Below are 15,613 nucleotides of genomic sequence, written 5' to 3'. Positions count from 1 at the left end.
ATGTTGCCAGGCAGTACCTGTACTTCTTGTTTCTCTATTTTTGGTTATGATGTTGGGATTACCACCTGCATTTAGGAGAAAATTATGTTCTGTGCTTTCCTGGTATCTTGTTCCGGGGTACTCTAGTTCTTTCAACCAAGAAAATAGACTTGTGGTGTTTCTTTTATTAATTTGTCTTTTTAGTAAAACAGGTAGTTGAATTGTTTCAAAAGCTTGACAGATGACAAACTTCTTTTCTAGAAATAAGACATTTCTTGACAACTTTATCATGTATAACAGATCTTTTGGGGTTTTTTCCTTGTGTTCTTCCAAGTTTCTGCTTCGAGAAAAAGAAGGGGAAAAAAGGAAAAATATGTGTCTAAAGTCCATCAGTGTTAACTCTCTGTGACAGGGATGAAGAAGAATACTTTAATAGTTCAAAAAATGATAATGCTGAAATCTCTCTATAAAAGATTAAAGGTAAAAATTGTGTGCATAGTTGTAAAAAAAGGAATCTTTAAGCATGTTTATTTTTTATGTATTTTTTAAGTGATAATTCAATTAATGAACATGTCAAGTTTATTGTTGCATGTGGTGTTTTCTTTTGACTCGCTGGGGTGAGAAATGGAGGGCGAGTACTGCCTGTAATTCAATTAGAAAGTACCTTCCACAGTCCTTTATTTTAAGGTGGAATCATTGAATCATTCCTCCTTGCCTTCTTTCAGGGGCTACTCCATCCTGGCTGTCTTAACCATATTTTCTTCCCTTACACATCAATAACTTTGTTCAGGACCTAATTAATTCTGGGTATGAGGAAGGTGTCAAGAAGGCAAAGGAAGAGTTCCTTTATCACCTTCGTATCCCCCCTCCTTTATCCGTAGGTGTTCAAAGTAGTGGCTTCTAGTGACTTTCTTCCAATGCATGAATATAATAAAATAAAAGCATTTCAGGGAGAATCTGAAAGCACCTTCTCTTCATTCCACCTTAAGGCTGAAATTGGATTTACTGTTTCTCATAGGCCTGGGGTGGGGTGGAGAGGCAGTTAAGAAATGCCTGTAAATGTTCTGCAAGCCAGGATCACTAACCCCAGGCCAAAGGGAGGTTGAGTTTATACTACAGCCAAAAGAATGGAACACTCCTCATGCCGACAGTCCTCAAACAGAACCTCCCTCTAGATCAACTGACTGTGAGGCTAAGCCTCCACCCCTTTTTCTTCCCACTCTCATCCTGAGTCACATTTTCAGATTTTGGAGTTGAGCACCATGGGGACTCTAAATGATCGGGCAGTGTTACAAGCCATCTTCAACCCTGACACCCCTTTTGGAGATGTTGTTGGGTTGGACCTGGGAGAGGAAGCTGAGAAGGAACAAGTAGATGAAAGTAAGTATTTGACCTTGAAGTACAGCTCTCCACACTGGCTGGTCCGCAGACCTCCCTGGGGTGATAGAGGGAGGTGGTTTTACAAGGTCCCTTGTTTGTTCCATGACTGTTGGGTGATGATTGAGACTGGAAGCTGAGAGGCTGGCTGATCCTTAGTGCAATGACAGGAGGTTGGCAAAGTCACACCGAGTGGAGAAAGTCAGAGTTTGTCTCAGTCCTCAGCCCTCACACCTCTGAACTTAACCACTTAATTCTCCCCATGCTCCAAGCTTAACTGTTACAGCAGGAGGAGGGCAATATTAAACTCTCACATCTTTGTCATAACAGAGTTTATCACTCCACAGAGAATGGAAGGCAGGAACAGAGCAAGGCACAGCTCAGCTGAATAGTTCCAATCTAAGTAAGCATTCAGTGTTACATACCATACATGCCAAGCACTGAGCTGATCCTTTCACAGTGAGTGCACTCCTTGGCTTTTCCATCGGGTGCTAATGGAGAACAGAGACTGATGTTCCCACCAGAAGTTTTTGGTGCCCTTTGTTTCTAAAGGAGTAAGACCTAAGCCTTACTGAGACTTCAGGCTGAAAAGCTGAGGGATACATGAGAAGTGATTTTCATGACCTGGGAATATCATGTGGTCTTCTGTTGGAGGGAATGTAGTAGAACAAAATGAGCATGGGCTAAGGAGCCAGGAAGTCCTGGTTCAAATCCAAGCTGTACAACTCACGGGCTGTGTGACCTTGAGCAAGTCTTTTAGCTATAGGCTAAAGAGTTTGAGCTTTATTCTCCTGACAATGGGGAGTCAACCAAGGTCCCTCTGGGACTCAGGCATTGCTAGCTCTCAGCCTTGGTGACCTCAGCTCCTCCTGCCTCAAATACTGCATCTGACAACTGCTGTGACCCACATCTCAGCCCAGTCAGCTCTGGCTCAGGTGCCAGGTTTCCAAAGCCTGAGATGGCCTTTGATTCTTGCTCCCAACCACATACCTGTCCCCTCCCGGCTACCTCCCTGACACAGATGAAGTTTTCCCTCAAAAACAGCTGAACCAGTCCAAAGCCCTGGAACTGCAGGGGTGATAGCAGCAGAGGATGGTGACCTCAGCACAGCCTTGGAGGGGTTTGGCCAAGCCATCAACCTGCTGTCTGAGAGGGCCTCAGCCTACAACCACCGAGCCCAGGCCCGGCGTCTCCAGGGAGATGTGACAGGTGAGGGGAGACACCCTGGAACCTCTGCAGAAAGGGCCCTGAAGTGCACAGACCAGAGACAAAGTGGCTGTGGGGTCAGGGCATGGAGGTGGGGAGTCACTAAATCCCTCTGGAATCTGTGTTCTTACCTATAAGATACATTATGGGCCCTGCTAACGTCTGGGGGGCCATTGTGAAAGTCAGAATGTGTTCCAATTATTTATTTAACCAACATTTAATAAGTCTACCATTGTAGCAGTGGCCCAGGTGCTTGGAGACACAAAGATAAAAAACATACTACTTTACAGCAACTATGCACCAGGCACTAAGCACTTTACATGTAAGATGTAGTAATTCATTTAATCTTCACAACAACCCTGAAAGGTATGCACTGTTGTTATCTTCCTTTACAGATGAAAAAACTGAAGTGTAGAGGTTAAGTAGTTTGCTACTCTCATACAGCTAAGAAGTGGCAGAGCTGGGATTTGAACCAGGTAGTAGGGCTCCAGAGTGTATGCTCTTAGTCCCCACATGATACCGCTTCTCAAGCTCACAGTCTAGGGGTAGGACAGACACGTAATTATACCACCATAAGAAGTTGAGAGGGATTTGTTCCTGAAGGGTGAGTTTTGAAGGATGAGTAGCAGTAAGCTGAATGGAGGGGAGGAAGTGGAGAAGGCACAGCTTTTAGAGGTCCAGAAGGCATGCATAGGGCACTTCCAATTTCCAGGCTGGCAGGAACAGGGAGTGGTGGAAGGATGAAGAAGAACCTAGAGGTAAACAGGAAGCAATAAAGGGTTTTAACTGGGAGTGAGTGGATCAAACCTGCTGCATTCTGGTTACTCTAGCTGGAGTAGGGACAATGGGACAAAGTTAGCCATGCTAGAAACTAAAGAGCAGGCCAATAAGTGATATAAACCACAAAAGCCTAGTATGGAACTACTAGACTGTTAAGACTCATGGTGGTAGAGGTGCTCCCAGGACCAGGAATGCCAGGCCAGGGCTGTAAAGGTCACTAGGAACAACCTGTAGACCAAAACCCAAGAGGGGATTAGAAGCGATTTGCCTGGAGGAGGCTTTTAATTCCTCTGAGGGCGACCGAGACATGCTGTCATCAGAGAGCTTCTCAAAGGTCCAGGTGCAGATGCAGCAGGGAGCAGAGCCCTTCCTAGGTTCTGGGAAGTAAAAGACAGAAAAAGGAAGATCTGTCTTGCTCCAGGATGACAATAAAGTTCCCAAGCACCCTGACAGGCTCTTTAGACAAGAGAACATGCGTGAAATGAAACAGAGCCCAGAAGAAACGCAGCTCAGTGGATCTTACAGGACAGCAGTCCCCAACCTTTTTGGCACCAGGGACCCGTGTTCCTATGAGAAATCTAATGCCTGACCATTTATTTGAGTTGGAGCTGAGGTGGTAATGCTAGCGCTGGGGAGCAGCTGAAAATACAGATGAAGCTTCACTAGCTTACTCTCCGCTCACCTCCTGCTGGGCAGCCCAGAGCATAACAGGCCCAGGGTTTGGGGACCCCTGCTATAGTAGATACAAGTCGGCTGCCTGCAGTTGAGTTCAGAAGCCTAACTCCAGTATTTTATGAGGGAAATAAAAATTAAAAATGAGGCAGGCCAGCTCTGGCTCCAAGACCTCCTTCAAAGAATATCTGATACAAAATAATGAAGATTATGGAAATCAAGAATGAGGAAAGGCAGGCAGTCAGTGGAGAAAACAAGTGAGAGCTGTTTTAAATCACAATGGAAAAGCCTTCAGAAGGAAAAGAAAGAGAAATGGACTCTATCTGTAAGAAACAGTTGTCAGTTAATAACTGTCTAGGACTTCGGGATTCAGTTAGTCACCTGGTATAAGGTGGATGGTTAATAACATACATACGTGTGGAATAAACTGCAAGCTACACGCCAGCAACGGGCCAGATTCATGAACATGGTGACCATTCAAAATTCTCCCAGCAACCTTCACGTTCTGGTGTGGGACAAGGGGAGACCTGGACTTCAGTCCCAGCTCTGCTACTAACGGGCTATGCAGCTAGGGTATATCTTACCAACTATTCCAGTTTTCATCTGCGTAATGGGAATAACAATACCTACTTGTAGGATAAAGGGCGGGCGGGCTGTGAATGGTCGAGCCCCAGGGCCCCAATTCTGAGCCCGGATTCTGTGCTCGTTCCTCCCACGGGAGCCCTGGAAGACCTGGAGCTCGCCCTGGCGCTGAGCGGCGGCCGGGGCCGCGCCGCCCGCCAGGGCTTCGTGCAGCGCGGGCTCCTGGCGCGGCTGCAGGGCCGGGACGACGATGCCCGCAAGGACTTCGAGCGGGCGGCGCGGCTGGGCAGCCCCTTCGCGCGGCGCCAGCTGGTGCTGCTCAACCCGTACGCCGCACTGTGCAACCGCATGCTGGCCGACGTGATGGGACAGCTGCACCGCCCCCGCGACGGGTGCTGAGCCGGCCCGCGGGACCAGGGGCAGGCTCTGAACCAATAAAGCTGCGGCTCGCCCAGACTCCCGCCTGTTTCTCGGTCCAGCCGCCGCCTCTGCCAGCGCAGGGAGGCCTGCACGTCACCGGCCGCTTGGGGTGGCGGTGAGGGAGCTGCTGCCCACCTGGTCCGGGCTGCGGGGCAGGTCTGCGTGGTCCGGCATTGATCCGCCCAGCCTGGCGCAGCCCCGCCCCTGCAGCGTTCTGCCGCGCTCATCAGACCTGAGCAGTTGCTCTGGCTGAGCTCGGGCTGGGACTCAGGAGAGCCGCCCCGGGCGGGGCTAGAATGCTTGGTGACCCTTTCCTTCTGGATCACTTCTGCCTCAGCCCGCATCCACCAGAGCAACCAGAGGATGAGAAAGGGAGCATAGAGCGAAAGATAGGGCAGATAGGGCAGAGACGGAGGGTCCCTTTGGGGGAGGGGCACATGTAGCCTAGTATCTGTGTGCGTCTGGGCCTCGGACGGGCTGTACGGTTGCTGGTTTCTGTGTGTCTGTGGGGGTGCGCCTGTTTGTCCACTAGAGTCAGAGCTCAGGTCTGCGCCCGCAGGTACAGGTTATGTGCTGGGCGGCTTTGGGGTTTGGGGCTTGGATGTTCGCGTCTTTGCCTTCACCCCTGTGGGTCGGTCTGCATTTTTGTTTCTGGAGTTAATTCCTGGAGGAATTACTAAGTTTGCCTGATCTCCCCTGACTGATATCGAGACCCACCGTCTTCTCTCGGCAGCGTGGAGCCCCAGGCCACGGCCACCATAGCGCTGCCTCCACGCCCAGCTACCCTTCCGCACACAACACTGCTACTCCTGCCAGCCTTTCTGAGCTCAGGTACACCCCTCTGGGATTAGACTCTCTTCTCTCCCTTCCTTGTCTGCACTTTTGCCTTGGATACCCACTTCAGGCCGCAGTCATCAGAGCTGGGTTCCCCTCACCCACCTACCCAAGATCCAGCCAGTCCCTGGTGAGAGAACCCAGGTACTCCAGTCTCTCTACCTACAGCCTCTCTGTAACTGGACTTCATCTTCCTCACAGAACAGAACCAACCCTACCCCACAATCCCCTGTTGTGTTTCAGGTTGTGAGGAGTTGGTGCCACAAATCTACGGCCAGGCCTGGACTGAGTGGGCACTTCTGGAGAATGAATGCCATGTCTTCAGCTGCCAAATGACAGAGGATCCGGGCACCCCCAGTTGGCTTTGTACCTGGATAAACAGCTGCAGGAGGGCAGCACCTCAGGACTGCTGAGTGTGAGCAGAGACGCCTTCTGTGGAGGCACTATCACCTTCACCATAGCTGCCCAGTGGGCCCAGCTCAAGTGCTCTCTGCAGGACCTGGACAATGGTAAGTCAGCTAATGTCTCCATCATCCTCAGTGTGCAATGTGAGTGTCCCTGAAGTGGGCAGGGAGAGAGGGTCTCTGCCCAGGGACCCCCATCAGCCACCTGGCAGGTGGTCTAATAGGACATTTCACAAACACTTAAGCACTTTGCAAGTATTATCTCACTTTAATCCTCACAATAATCCTATGAGGTAATATCCCCATATTACAAATGAGAAAACAGGCATAGAGAAGTTAATCTGGCAGAGGTTATACAGCTGGTGGGTAGCAGAGCCAATATTTGGATCTGGATTAGTGTTTATACTCTTGATCACTACAAAATGCTATGCATAAGGTGGACCCAGCCATCCAAATAGGTCCTTTCTGGGTTTGGGAAGAAAGGGCAAGGAGTGTGAGGGACTGTGGTGAGAGCATATTGGAAGAACATGCAAAGGACATGTGCAAAGCCTCTGCTTTGCACCAGTTAAGCTGGAAATTTCCCAGGTCAGGGCCAAGTACCAGGAAGGTGAGGGCCAAGTACCAGGAAGGTCAGGGCCAGGGCCTCCTGGTTGTCCTTTTTGCCCCCGTGTGTGCCAACCCACCTGTCAGTGTGACCTGGATGGACCAGGATGGGCCAGTGACTGTCAACACCTCCGAATTCCTGGTACTGGATGCCGAGAACTACCCCTGGCTCACCAACCACACCGTGTAGCTGCAGCTCCACAGCCTGGCACACAACCTGTCTGTGGTAGCTACCAATGACATGGGTATCACCAGTGCCTCACTTACGACTCCAGGTTTGAGCACAGCTAGTAAGTGGCCCAGGAAAGCCTCCAGTGGATGGGGAATCACAGTACAGAAATGGGAGGATTTGTTGCCCTTGCGAATGAGCTGTCCCAGCCACCTTGAGCAGGGAGGACAGAGTAGTGCAAACTGAGTATTTCATCTCAGAGCTGGGGTCCCTGCCCACTTGGAATCTAACCATAGGATGACCTGCAGGACTCCTGACCACCTGGATGGAAGTGCCACTGCTGGGCATCGTTGTGGCTGGAAGGCTTGCCCTGGGCACCCTGGTAGCGTTCAGCACCTTGGTGGCCTACCTGGTCTTCAGGAATGAGAAGACCAAAGGTAGGGCCAAAACAGTGGGGGCAGAGGGTGGCTGGGGGAGTTGAGATGAGGTCAGGATGAGCAGCAGGGCAGTAAGGAGGGCTGGGCAGAGCAAGTACCCCAAGGTGTGGCCATCCCAGATGGCAGGTTGGGCACTGGGAACAGCACCCCGGTCCCAGAGCTAGTGCTGAGCACTTGAGAGGCAAGGGGTCTCTCAAGGTGGGGCAGAGCCCAGAGTGAGTGGGCACACTGAGAACAGTGGCATGATTTCTTTCTCCTTGAGCCTGTCCCAGTACCCATCTCTGATCTCTAGGTAACTCTTTCTGGGGTTGAGTGGATGGGCTGAATGGAGATGCAGCACGGGAACAGGTGGGAATCTGCAGTTGCTCTAGAATAGGCCCGAAAACAGAAACCTGCCTGCTGGAGCCAGGGCGTGTCCCAGGTTTTGTCCGCCCCGTAGTGACTCCAACAACCTGAAACTCAACAGCATGCACCTGCCACAGGAGAACATGGCCCTCCTGTCCAACCTTCAGCTCAACGACCTCACTCCAGATTCCCAAGGTACTTCCAGGACCCTCTGTTTGCCCCTGCATTGTCTTCAAAGGTACCTTTGATAAAAAGAGACACCTTGCCTCATCAGGCATACTCCTTGTCCTGGGCACCACCCCTTTGTCACCCAACAGAGAAACAGCAGACGAGCAGATGGCTCAGAACAACAGCTGGCCAGAACTTTTGGACCCAGAGCCTGGCGGCCTCCTCACTAGCCAAGGTACTCTCCTCCTCTGCTCCCTAGTCCTGGTGCTTGTGCCTCTGAGTCCCCAGGGGCAAAGTGGTCTCTCACCTTCCAAGAATGAGGGTTACTGAGACTCCTGGGCATCTCTGACCTTGCAGGTTTCACCTGCCCCTTAGTACTGGGCTACAGCTAACGAGTATCCAGTGTGAGCAATGAGGAGATCTGGCTCTGAGCTGAGGGCAAGACAGAGGATGCCACGGCCCCTGGGCACCCTCCCACTCCAAGGCTTCCTCTGCCTGGCCATGTTGCCAGTGAGGAGAGGCCATGCCACTGCCACTTTTGCTTGCCCCCTGGCTGGAGTCCCTTTCTGTCATCCACATGATGGTTTCATTGGATCTGACCCTTGTCCTTGGCAAGGCTGCCAGCTGGATCTAAGCCCTTGTTCTAACTCAGGTTGGGGCCTGTATGTAATGCCCATGTCCAGGCAGAGAGAGCTCTTTGCCCAGTGTCTTCAGAGTTCATCTGGCATCTAAGTGTGTCGCAGCCCTGTTGGCTTGGGCCTGCTCTGTGTTCCATGCCAGTACTCCACAGCATGTGGCACAGTAGGCCTGGGGGCATGCCTGGTGTGCGGCCAAGGCAGTCCATGCACAGCTTGGATTTCCTTCCCGTGCTGTGCAGCTTCATTCCCTCAGGGAAAATTTAGGACCCTGCTAGCTGTGTAGAACCAAACTACCCTTTGCACAGAAACCAACCCCTGGCCAAGGGGCATTAGCCAAGCACAAAGTATTCCCTGTGCTGCATACCTCTGCCCTTTCTCTGCTGCCTCTGACCCCGCCTTCTCTTGGGCATCGTTATATGTTGGACCTTTGCTACTTCTTCACTGGGCACCAGACTTCCCCTTTGGCCTGGCCTCTGGTGGTGCTAGTGCCTGGTGTTAGCAAAGATCAGGAGGAAAGAGGGAGGTGAGAAGTCTGGTGGTATCCAGGAGTGCATGTAGCTGTGCTTCATTTTCTTAGTGTTAATGCTTTGAGCACATCCTCTAAGGCCCTCTCTGTGGCTTCCCCAAGTCTGGCCTTCCTGGGATTAACTGAGTGACCTGAGCCCTCCAGGGTGATGGGTTCCTCTTCAGCATGTCTCCCCTGCCATGGCACCCTAGCCCTGGCCAACCCTTGACTGCATCATCAACAGGAAGCCACTCTTCCTGTCCCACGCTCTGTTCCTCAGAGGATGGTCATATTGGCCCATAATTCAACAGTGCCAGAAGCTTTAGGGGGCATGGGGAAAGGGGAAGACCACATACCCCCAAAGACCTAAGAACACTTAACAAAGCAACATGAAAATGACTGCAAATTAGTAAGAGTGTGGAGTATATTTTTCTCTTGTTATCTTGTTTTGTGATTTTTCTCATATTACTGCCTAGGGCGGTGCTGAGCACACAGTAAGTTCAATAAACTTGACTGAGTAATGTTACATGTGTTTCAGTCTTTCAAATACATTTCTTAATGAAATTTTTAGATCACACAGTAGAGAAAATACAGCAAACACCCACCACTCAACATGTTGAGTCAACATTTTGCTTCAGATCTTTTAGCTTTAAAAATAAATAAAATTATTTAATTATACTCCTCCCAGTGGCAGGGATGGTGTTTTCTACTTTGGGAGTGCCTGGTGGCAATCATAGATATAACTAGCTACTGAGTCTACCTTGGTCAATGTCACTTGGCAGACTCTCCCCATTCCAGACTGTGGTGAAGCCACACTGAGCCCCTTTGCCCTGACTGGGAGCCACACTGAGCCCTCTTTGCCCTGACTGGGAGTACAGATGGCTGCGATTTTCAAGAAAAAATTTTTCTAGGGGATCACAAAGGCATAATTATACCTTTTTTAGTGACAGCTTGGCTTAGCTTGCTTAGCTGTGGGTTTTCCAGCCACAACTTTCCCCTGCCTCTCTTCTTCAGTATTTTCCTCCATGAGAGTGGCTAAGGCTGCCCCAGCCTCCTGAGAGGAATGTCGTTCCAGCCTCTACTGATTTTGCTTGTAAGCTCCTTCATGGCGCCAGAACCTTTAAGAACCAGGGTGCCCTGCTGTCAATTCTGTTGACCTTCTCATCCACTGCTCCCTTTGGGAAGCCCTAGAGCCGCTTCCTTGATGGTTCTTTGGCTAGGAGCCCTGTGTGCTTTCCTCTTAGCTGCACTGAAGGTCTTACTTTAGCAGAAAGGTTTGCTCTTCTGGCAAATCTCCCATCCTTGCTAGTGTTTGCTAAAGAGTAGACTTTTAAATTAGTGTCCCAAGTCTCCATATATGTCCCTTAGATCAGAGATTCCTTTTACCTTTACTGACTCACAAACTCTTTGGAGAATTTGACAAAAGTTAACTTTTTCTCCTGGAAAAATGCAGATTAAAAAAAACCTGCTTATTATGCAGGTAAAAGCCCATCAAATTACAACATGATGAACCTTGAAAACACTACATTAAATGAAAGCAGCCAAATCCTAAAGACCGCATATTCTGTGACTCCGTTTTTATGAAATACCCAGAACAGGCACATCCATAGAGACAGTAGATTAGTGGTTTCCCGGGAATAGAGGGAGGGTAGAATAGAGAGTAACTTCTAATGAAGATGGATTTTCTATTGGGAGTGATGAAAATGTTCTGGAATTAATGATGATCAATGCTCAGCTTTGCAAATAGACCAAAAACCACTGAATTGTACACTTGGCAAGGGTGAACTTTATGACATGTGAATTGTATCTCAAAAGTTCTAGTTTAAAAAATTAAATGGTAGTTTGATTTGTATATTTCACTATGTATAAATTTCATTTGATAAAAACCATAAGTAAATATTGAATGCAAGTTAATTATATGCATGCTAGTGTTTAGGGGTGAAGTGCATTGGTCTCTGCAACTTATTTTGAAATGTATCAAAAACCAAAATGGATTGATGAATGGATAGAGGAGTGGATAGGAGATAAAGCAAATGTAGCAGAATGTTAATTGTAGGATCTAGGTGGTGGGTATGTGAGGGTTTATTGTACAATTCTTCTAAAATCCTTTTATTTGACAATTTTCATAGTAAAGTATTAGGAGGAGATCCCTGATCTAGTCCCTTTGATATTCTGAAAGCTTTTTGGTCTTTCTGAGGATAATGGAATTTTCAGCATTACTAATGCCTCTGACATGACAGTTCTCTTTTTCCTGGGAAAGAACACCAATTTTTAATATACTTCAGTATAGTAAATCTTTAATCTTTATTCTCTGATAATAGGCAGGTTGCTTGGTACCTTGAGCTGGGATGTACTGCTGTCCAACATTTGGGAAAACATAATTCTGGTTGCATTTTCCCTCCTAGACTATGTTTTACTGTTTGAATTCCTCTAAACACAACAGACTTCAATATGAACTTCTAAAAATTAATGTTCAGCTTTGCATATTGCTGGTGGGTATGTAAAATGGTGCAGCCACTGTGGAAGACAGTATTGCAGTTTCTCCAAAAGTTAAAACTAACGATCCAGCAACTTTACTTCTAAGTCTATTTCCAAAAGAACTGAAAACGGGGACTCAAATAGTTATTTGTACACCGATAGCAGCATTATTTTCAATAGCTAAAAGGTAGAAATAACCCAAATGTCCATTAACAGATGAATAAAGAAAATATAGTATATATACACATTGGAATATTATTCAGCCTTTTAAAAAAGAAGGAAATTCTGACACACACAACATGCATGACCCTTGAAAACATGCTGGGTGAAATAAGCCAGATACAAAAGGACAATAAATTTTGTCTGATTCCACTCACGTGGTACCTAGAATGGGAAAATTCATAGAGACAGGAGACAGAAGTTACCAGGAGCTGGGTGGAGGAGGGAGAGGCAGGAGTTAGTGTTTAATGGGTACAGTTTCAGTTTGGGATGACAAAAAGGTTCTTAAGTTAGATAGTGGTGATAGTGGTGATGCTTGCACAACCATGTGAGTGGACATATTGCCACTGAAGTGAATGTCATTTTATGTATATTTTACTTTGATTTTTTAATTTTGATTACTGATTTCATCTCCTTACTAATTACAGGTCTTTCGTCAGTCGTGGTAGATTTTGTGTTTCTAGGGATTTGTCCGTTTCATCTAGGTTATCCAAGTTGTCTACAGTTGTTCATAGTACTTCCTAATTTTTTATTTTTGTAGAATTGATAGTAATATCCCCACGTTTACTTTTGATTTTAGTTATTTGAGTCCTTTTTTTAAGACAATTTGGCTAAAGGCTTTTCAATTTTGTTTATCTTTTTGAAGAACCAACTTTGGGTTTTGTCAATTTTCTCTATTGTTTCTCCGTCACGTATTTTATTTACATCTGCCTTAAGCTTTATTATTTCCTTTTTTCTACTAGCTTTGGGTTTAGTTTGTTCTTCCTCTTCTAGGTCTTCGGATTGTAAGGTTGGATTGAAATCTTTCTTTTTTTCTTAATGTAACCATTTCTAGCTATAAATTTCCCTCTGAGCACTCCTTTTGCTGCATATCATAAGTTTTGGAATGTTGTGGTTTCATTTTTATTTATCTCTAAGTATTGTCTAATTTCCCTTGTGATTTCTTCTTTGACCCATTAGTTAAGAATGTATTGTTTAATTTCCACAAATTTGTGGATTTTTAAGTTTTCCTTCTGTTGATTTCTAACTTCCTTCATTGTGGTCTGAGAAGATACTTTGTATAATATCTATTTAAATCTACAGAAACTTAATTTGCGACCTAGTATGTGTTCTATCCTGGAAAATGTCCTATGTACACTTGAGAAAAATGTGTATCCTACTGTTATTGGGTGGAGTGTTTTGTATATGTGTTAGATATATTTGTTTATTGTGTTGTTCAAGTCTTCTATTACTTTTCTTGTGTCTGGTTGTTCTATCCATTATTGAGAGTGGGGTACTGAAGTATCCAACTATTATTGTAGAACTGTGTCTATTTCTTCCTTCAATTCTGTCAACTTTGCTTTGTATTTTGTGAAGGTCTGTTATTAGGTGTGTAAATGTTTATAACTGTTATATCTTGTTGCTATATTGCATGTTGCTTTTGTAAGTTTCCTAACCTTATTTCCTGGATTGGGAATCTTCTCTTCTCTCTGTAACATTTTTTTCTGTGTATTGAAGTGATCTGAAGAGTTTTAAAAAATACAACTTCCTGTATCCTCCAGAAATTGTACTTTAATTAATTAGTCAGTTGAACCATCATCAAAATGAAAAGACAACCTACTGAATGGGAGAAGATCTTTGCACAAGATACATCTGAAAAAGGGTTACTATCCAAAATACATAAAAAACTTATACAACACCAAAAAAACGCACAAACAATTCAATTAAAAAATGGGCAGAGGACCTGAATAGACATTTCCCCACAGAGGACATACAGATGGCCAACAGACAAAAATGGTACTCAACATCACTGATCAAGAAAATGCAAATTAAAACCACAATGAGATGTCACCACACAGCTTTCAGAATGGCTACCATCGATAAATAAATCAACAAACAAGTGCTGATGGGGAAAAAAGGGAACTTATACACTGTTAGTGGGATTGTAAATTAGTGTAGCCACTATGAAAAATAGTATGAAGATTCCCTTCAAAAATTAAAAATAGAGCTTCCGTATGATCCTACAATTCCACTTCTGGGTATTTATCCAAATAAAACAAAAACACTAATTCAAAGAGATATCTGTACTCCCATGTTCACTGCAGCATTAGCCAAGCTAGAGAAGCAACCTAGAAGCCCACCAATGGATAAAAAGATAAAGAAGAGGTGGTACATCCATATAATGGAATATTACTCAGCCATAAAAAAGAAATGAAATCTTGCCACTTGTGACAACATGGATGTACCTAGAACGTATTATAAGTGAAATAAGTCAGACAGAGAAAGACAAATACCATATGATAGCAGTTATATGTGGAACCTAAAAAAATAAATAAATAAATAGAAACAGAAAAAGACCCCTAGATATAGAGAACCAGGTGATGGTTTTTGCTGTTTGAAATTTTATTTCCTCTCTACTCTTCCTTCAGTAGATGTTCAGCTATTCAGATCCAGCTTTCAGTTTCTTACTTTCCACCATCTTCTAAAAATGAAACAAACTGTTTTGGGAATAATATCTGAAAAAGTGAAACACTTATTTCCTTTGTTCTGTCAGTTTTAATCTATTTTTCGGACGAGTGCTGTGCTAAAAGTCATCATCTGATGATCATTCTGGCTCACAAGAAATGCATTAATTCCAGAAACGCAGAAACTTCTTTTTGACATTTAATTAATTAATTAATTTCCAACAATGCAAGGTAGGTTTAATATATTTTTTTAATATTTTATTTATTTTTAAAAATTTTCCCCTTCCCACCAGGTGATGGTTTTACCACAGCAGAGGGCATGGTTGGGATGGGAATTAAAAGATCTCAGTTGAGTCTAATGGGCAAACAAGTGTGACAGTTATTGCCCAATGAATATTATAGTTATAATATGAATATATATTTATATTATATATATTTAATGTATAATTATAACATATAGATATAATATTGTATTATATATAAATAGTGTTCTATATAATATTGTATTATATAAATATAATACAATATGATATAAAATAGTTAAATCGTAATTACTTGTTTTGTTTCTCTTATTTCCTTTGTTCTGTCAGTTTTAGTCTATTTTTCGGACTTTCTTCAAATTTCTGCTGATCTCTTGACTATACATTCATACTAAAGAATGAGAATTGCAAACATGCATGCATGCACACAAGAATGAGAAACCAGAAAACTGACTGGAAGCTGATGGATAGGAAGGAACTTGGATATTTGCTTAAAGACTCTCAGTATCCATTAAGTCTTTTCTCTTGGTGGATCAGTTCTTCAAAAGAAGGCTCTTCCACTATTCTGCTTTGGAGGTATAAGCCTAGAAGAGGGCTGAGGGTCTTACTACTCATTCCTTATTTTATCCTCTTATTTTAAATACGGCTCCTTATTTCTGTCCTCATAGCTGCTTGATGTTCTTCTGTCCAGAGCCTCCTTGATTCAAAGGTGACTTTCTTCTGTTGGGGTAAGGAGGTGGGCAGCGCAGGTGGGAAAGTTTATCTTTCTACAAACTGTCAACCAATCTGCCTGTTTTCAGCCCCACCCTGCACATATGCCATCAGAAATATCTGGCACTTTTAATTCCTGATCCTTTTCATGGTTCTACAGTGTCAAATGGCTTACTTATCATTTTCTCTGTTCCTCTCCTCCACGGGCAAATTGCAAGCTTTTCCCCCAGTGACCACTTGGCCATCTTCCAGAATTGTGTTGCTATTTAGTCTGCAGTCATTGGCTTTCTTACTATCTGTCCTTGCTGGTTTATATCATTTTTTATTCCTATACTGTCACTTTAGTAAATAAGGTTAAAGGAAGGAATGAAGATGTACATAC

At 45.0% G+C, this 15,613-nt stretch overlaps 1 protein-coding gene across 1 annotated transcript; it reads left to right on the top strand.

Moving 5' to 3' along the window:
• Positions 1–1,196: 1,196 nt before the first annotated feature.
• LOC120611049 (tetratricopeptide repeat protein 36-like) lies at positions 1,197–9,645 on the top strand. The gene is given in 7 exon segments (XM_039873349.1): positions 1,197–1,359; positions 2,378–2,428; positions 2,431–2,565; positions 4,733–5,994; positions 6,094–6,359; positions 7,335–7,463; positions 7,756–9,645. Coding segments are annotated over 4 exon segments (567 nt in total). The 5' UTR covers positions 1,197–1,241; the 3' UTR covers positions 4,996–5,994; positions 6,094–6,359; positions 7,335–7,463; positions 7,756–9,645.
• Positions 9,646–15,613: the final 5,968 nt, after the last annotated feature.

Source organism: Pteropus medius, unplaced genomic scaffold, assembly GCF_902729225.1.
Source record: "Pteropus medius unplaced genomic scaffold, Ma_sr-lr_union100, whole genome shotgun sequence".
Taxonomy (NCBI): domain Eukaryota; kingdom Metazoa; phylum Chordata; class Mammalia; order Chiroptera; family Pteropodidae; genus Pteropus; species Pteropus medius.
Note: the sequence above shows the minus strand (reverse complement) of the source record. Positions and strands in the feature narration are given on the sequence as shown.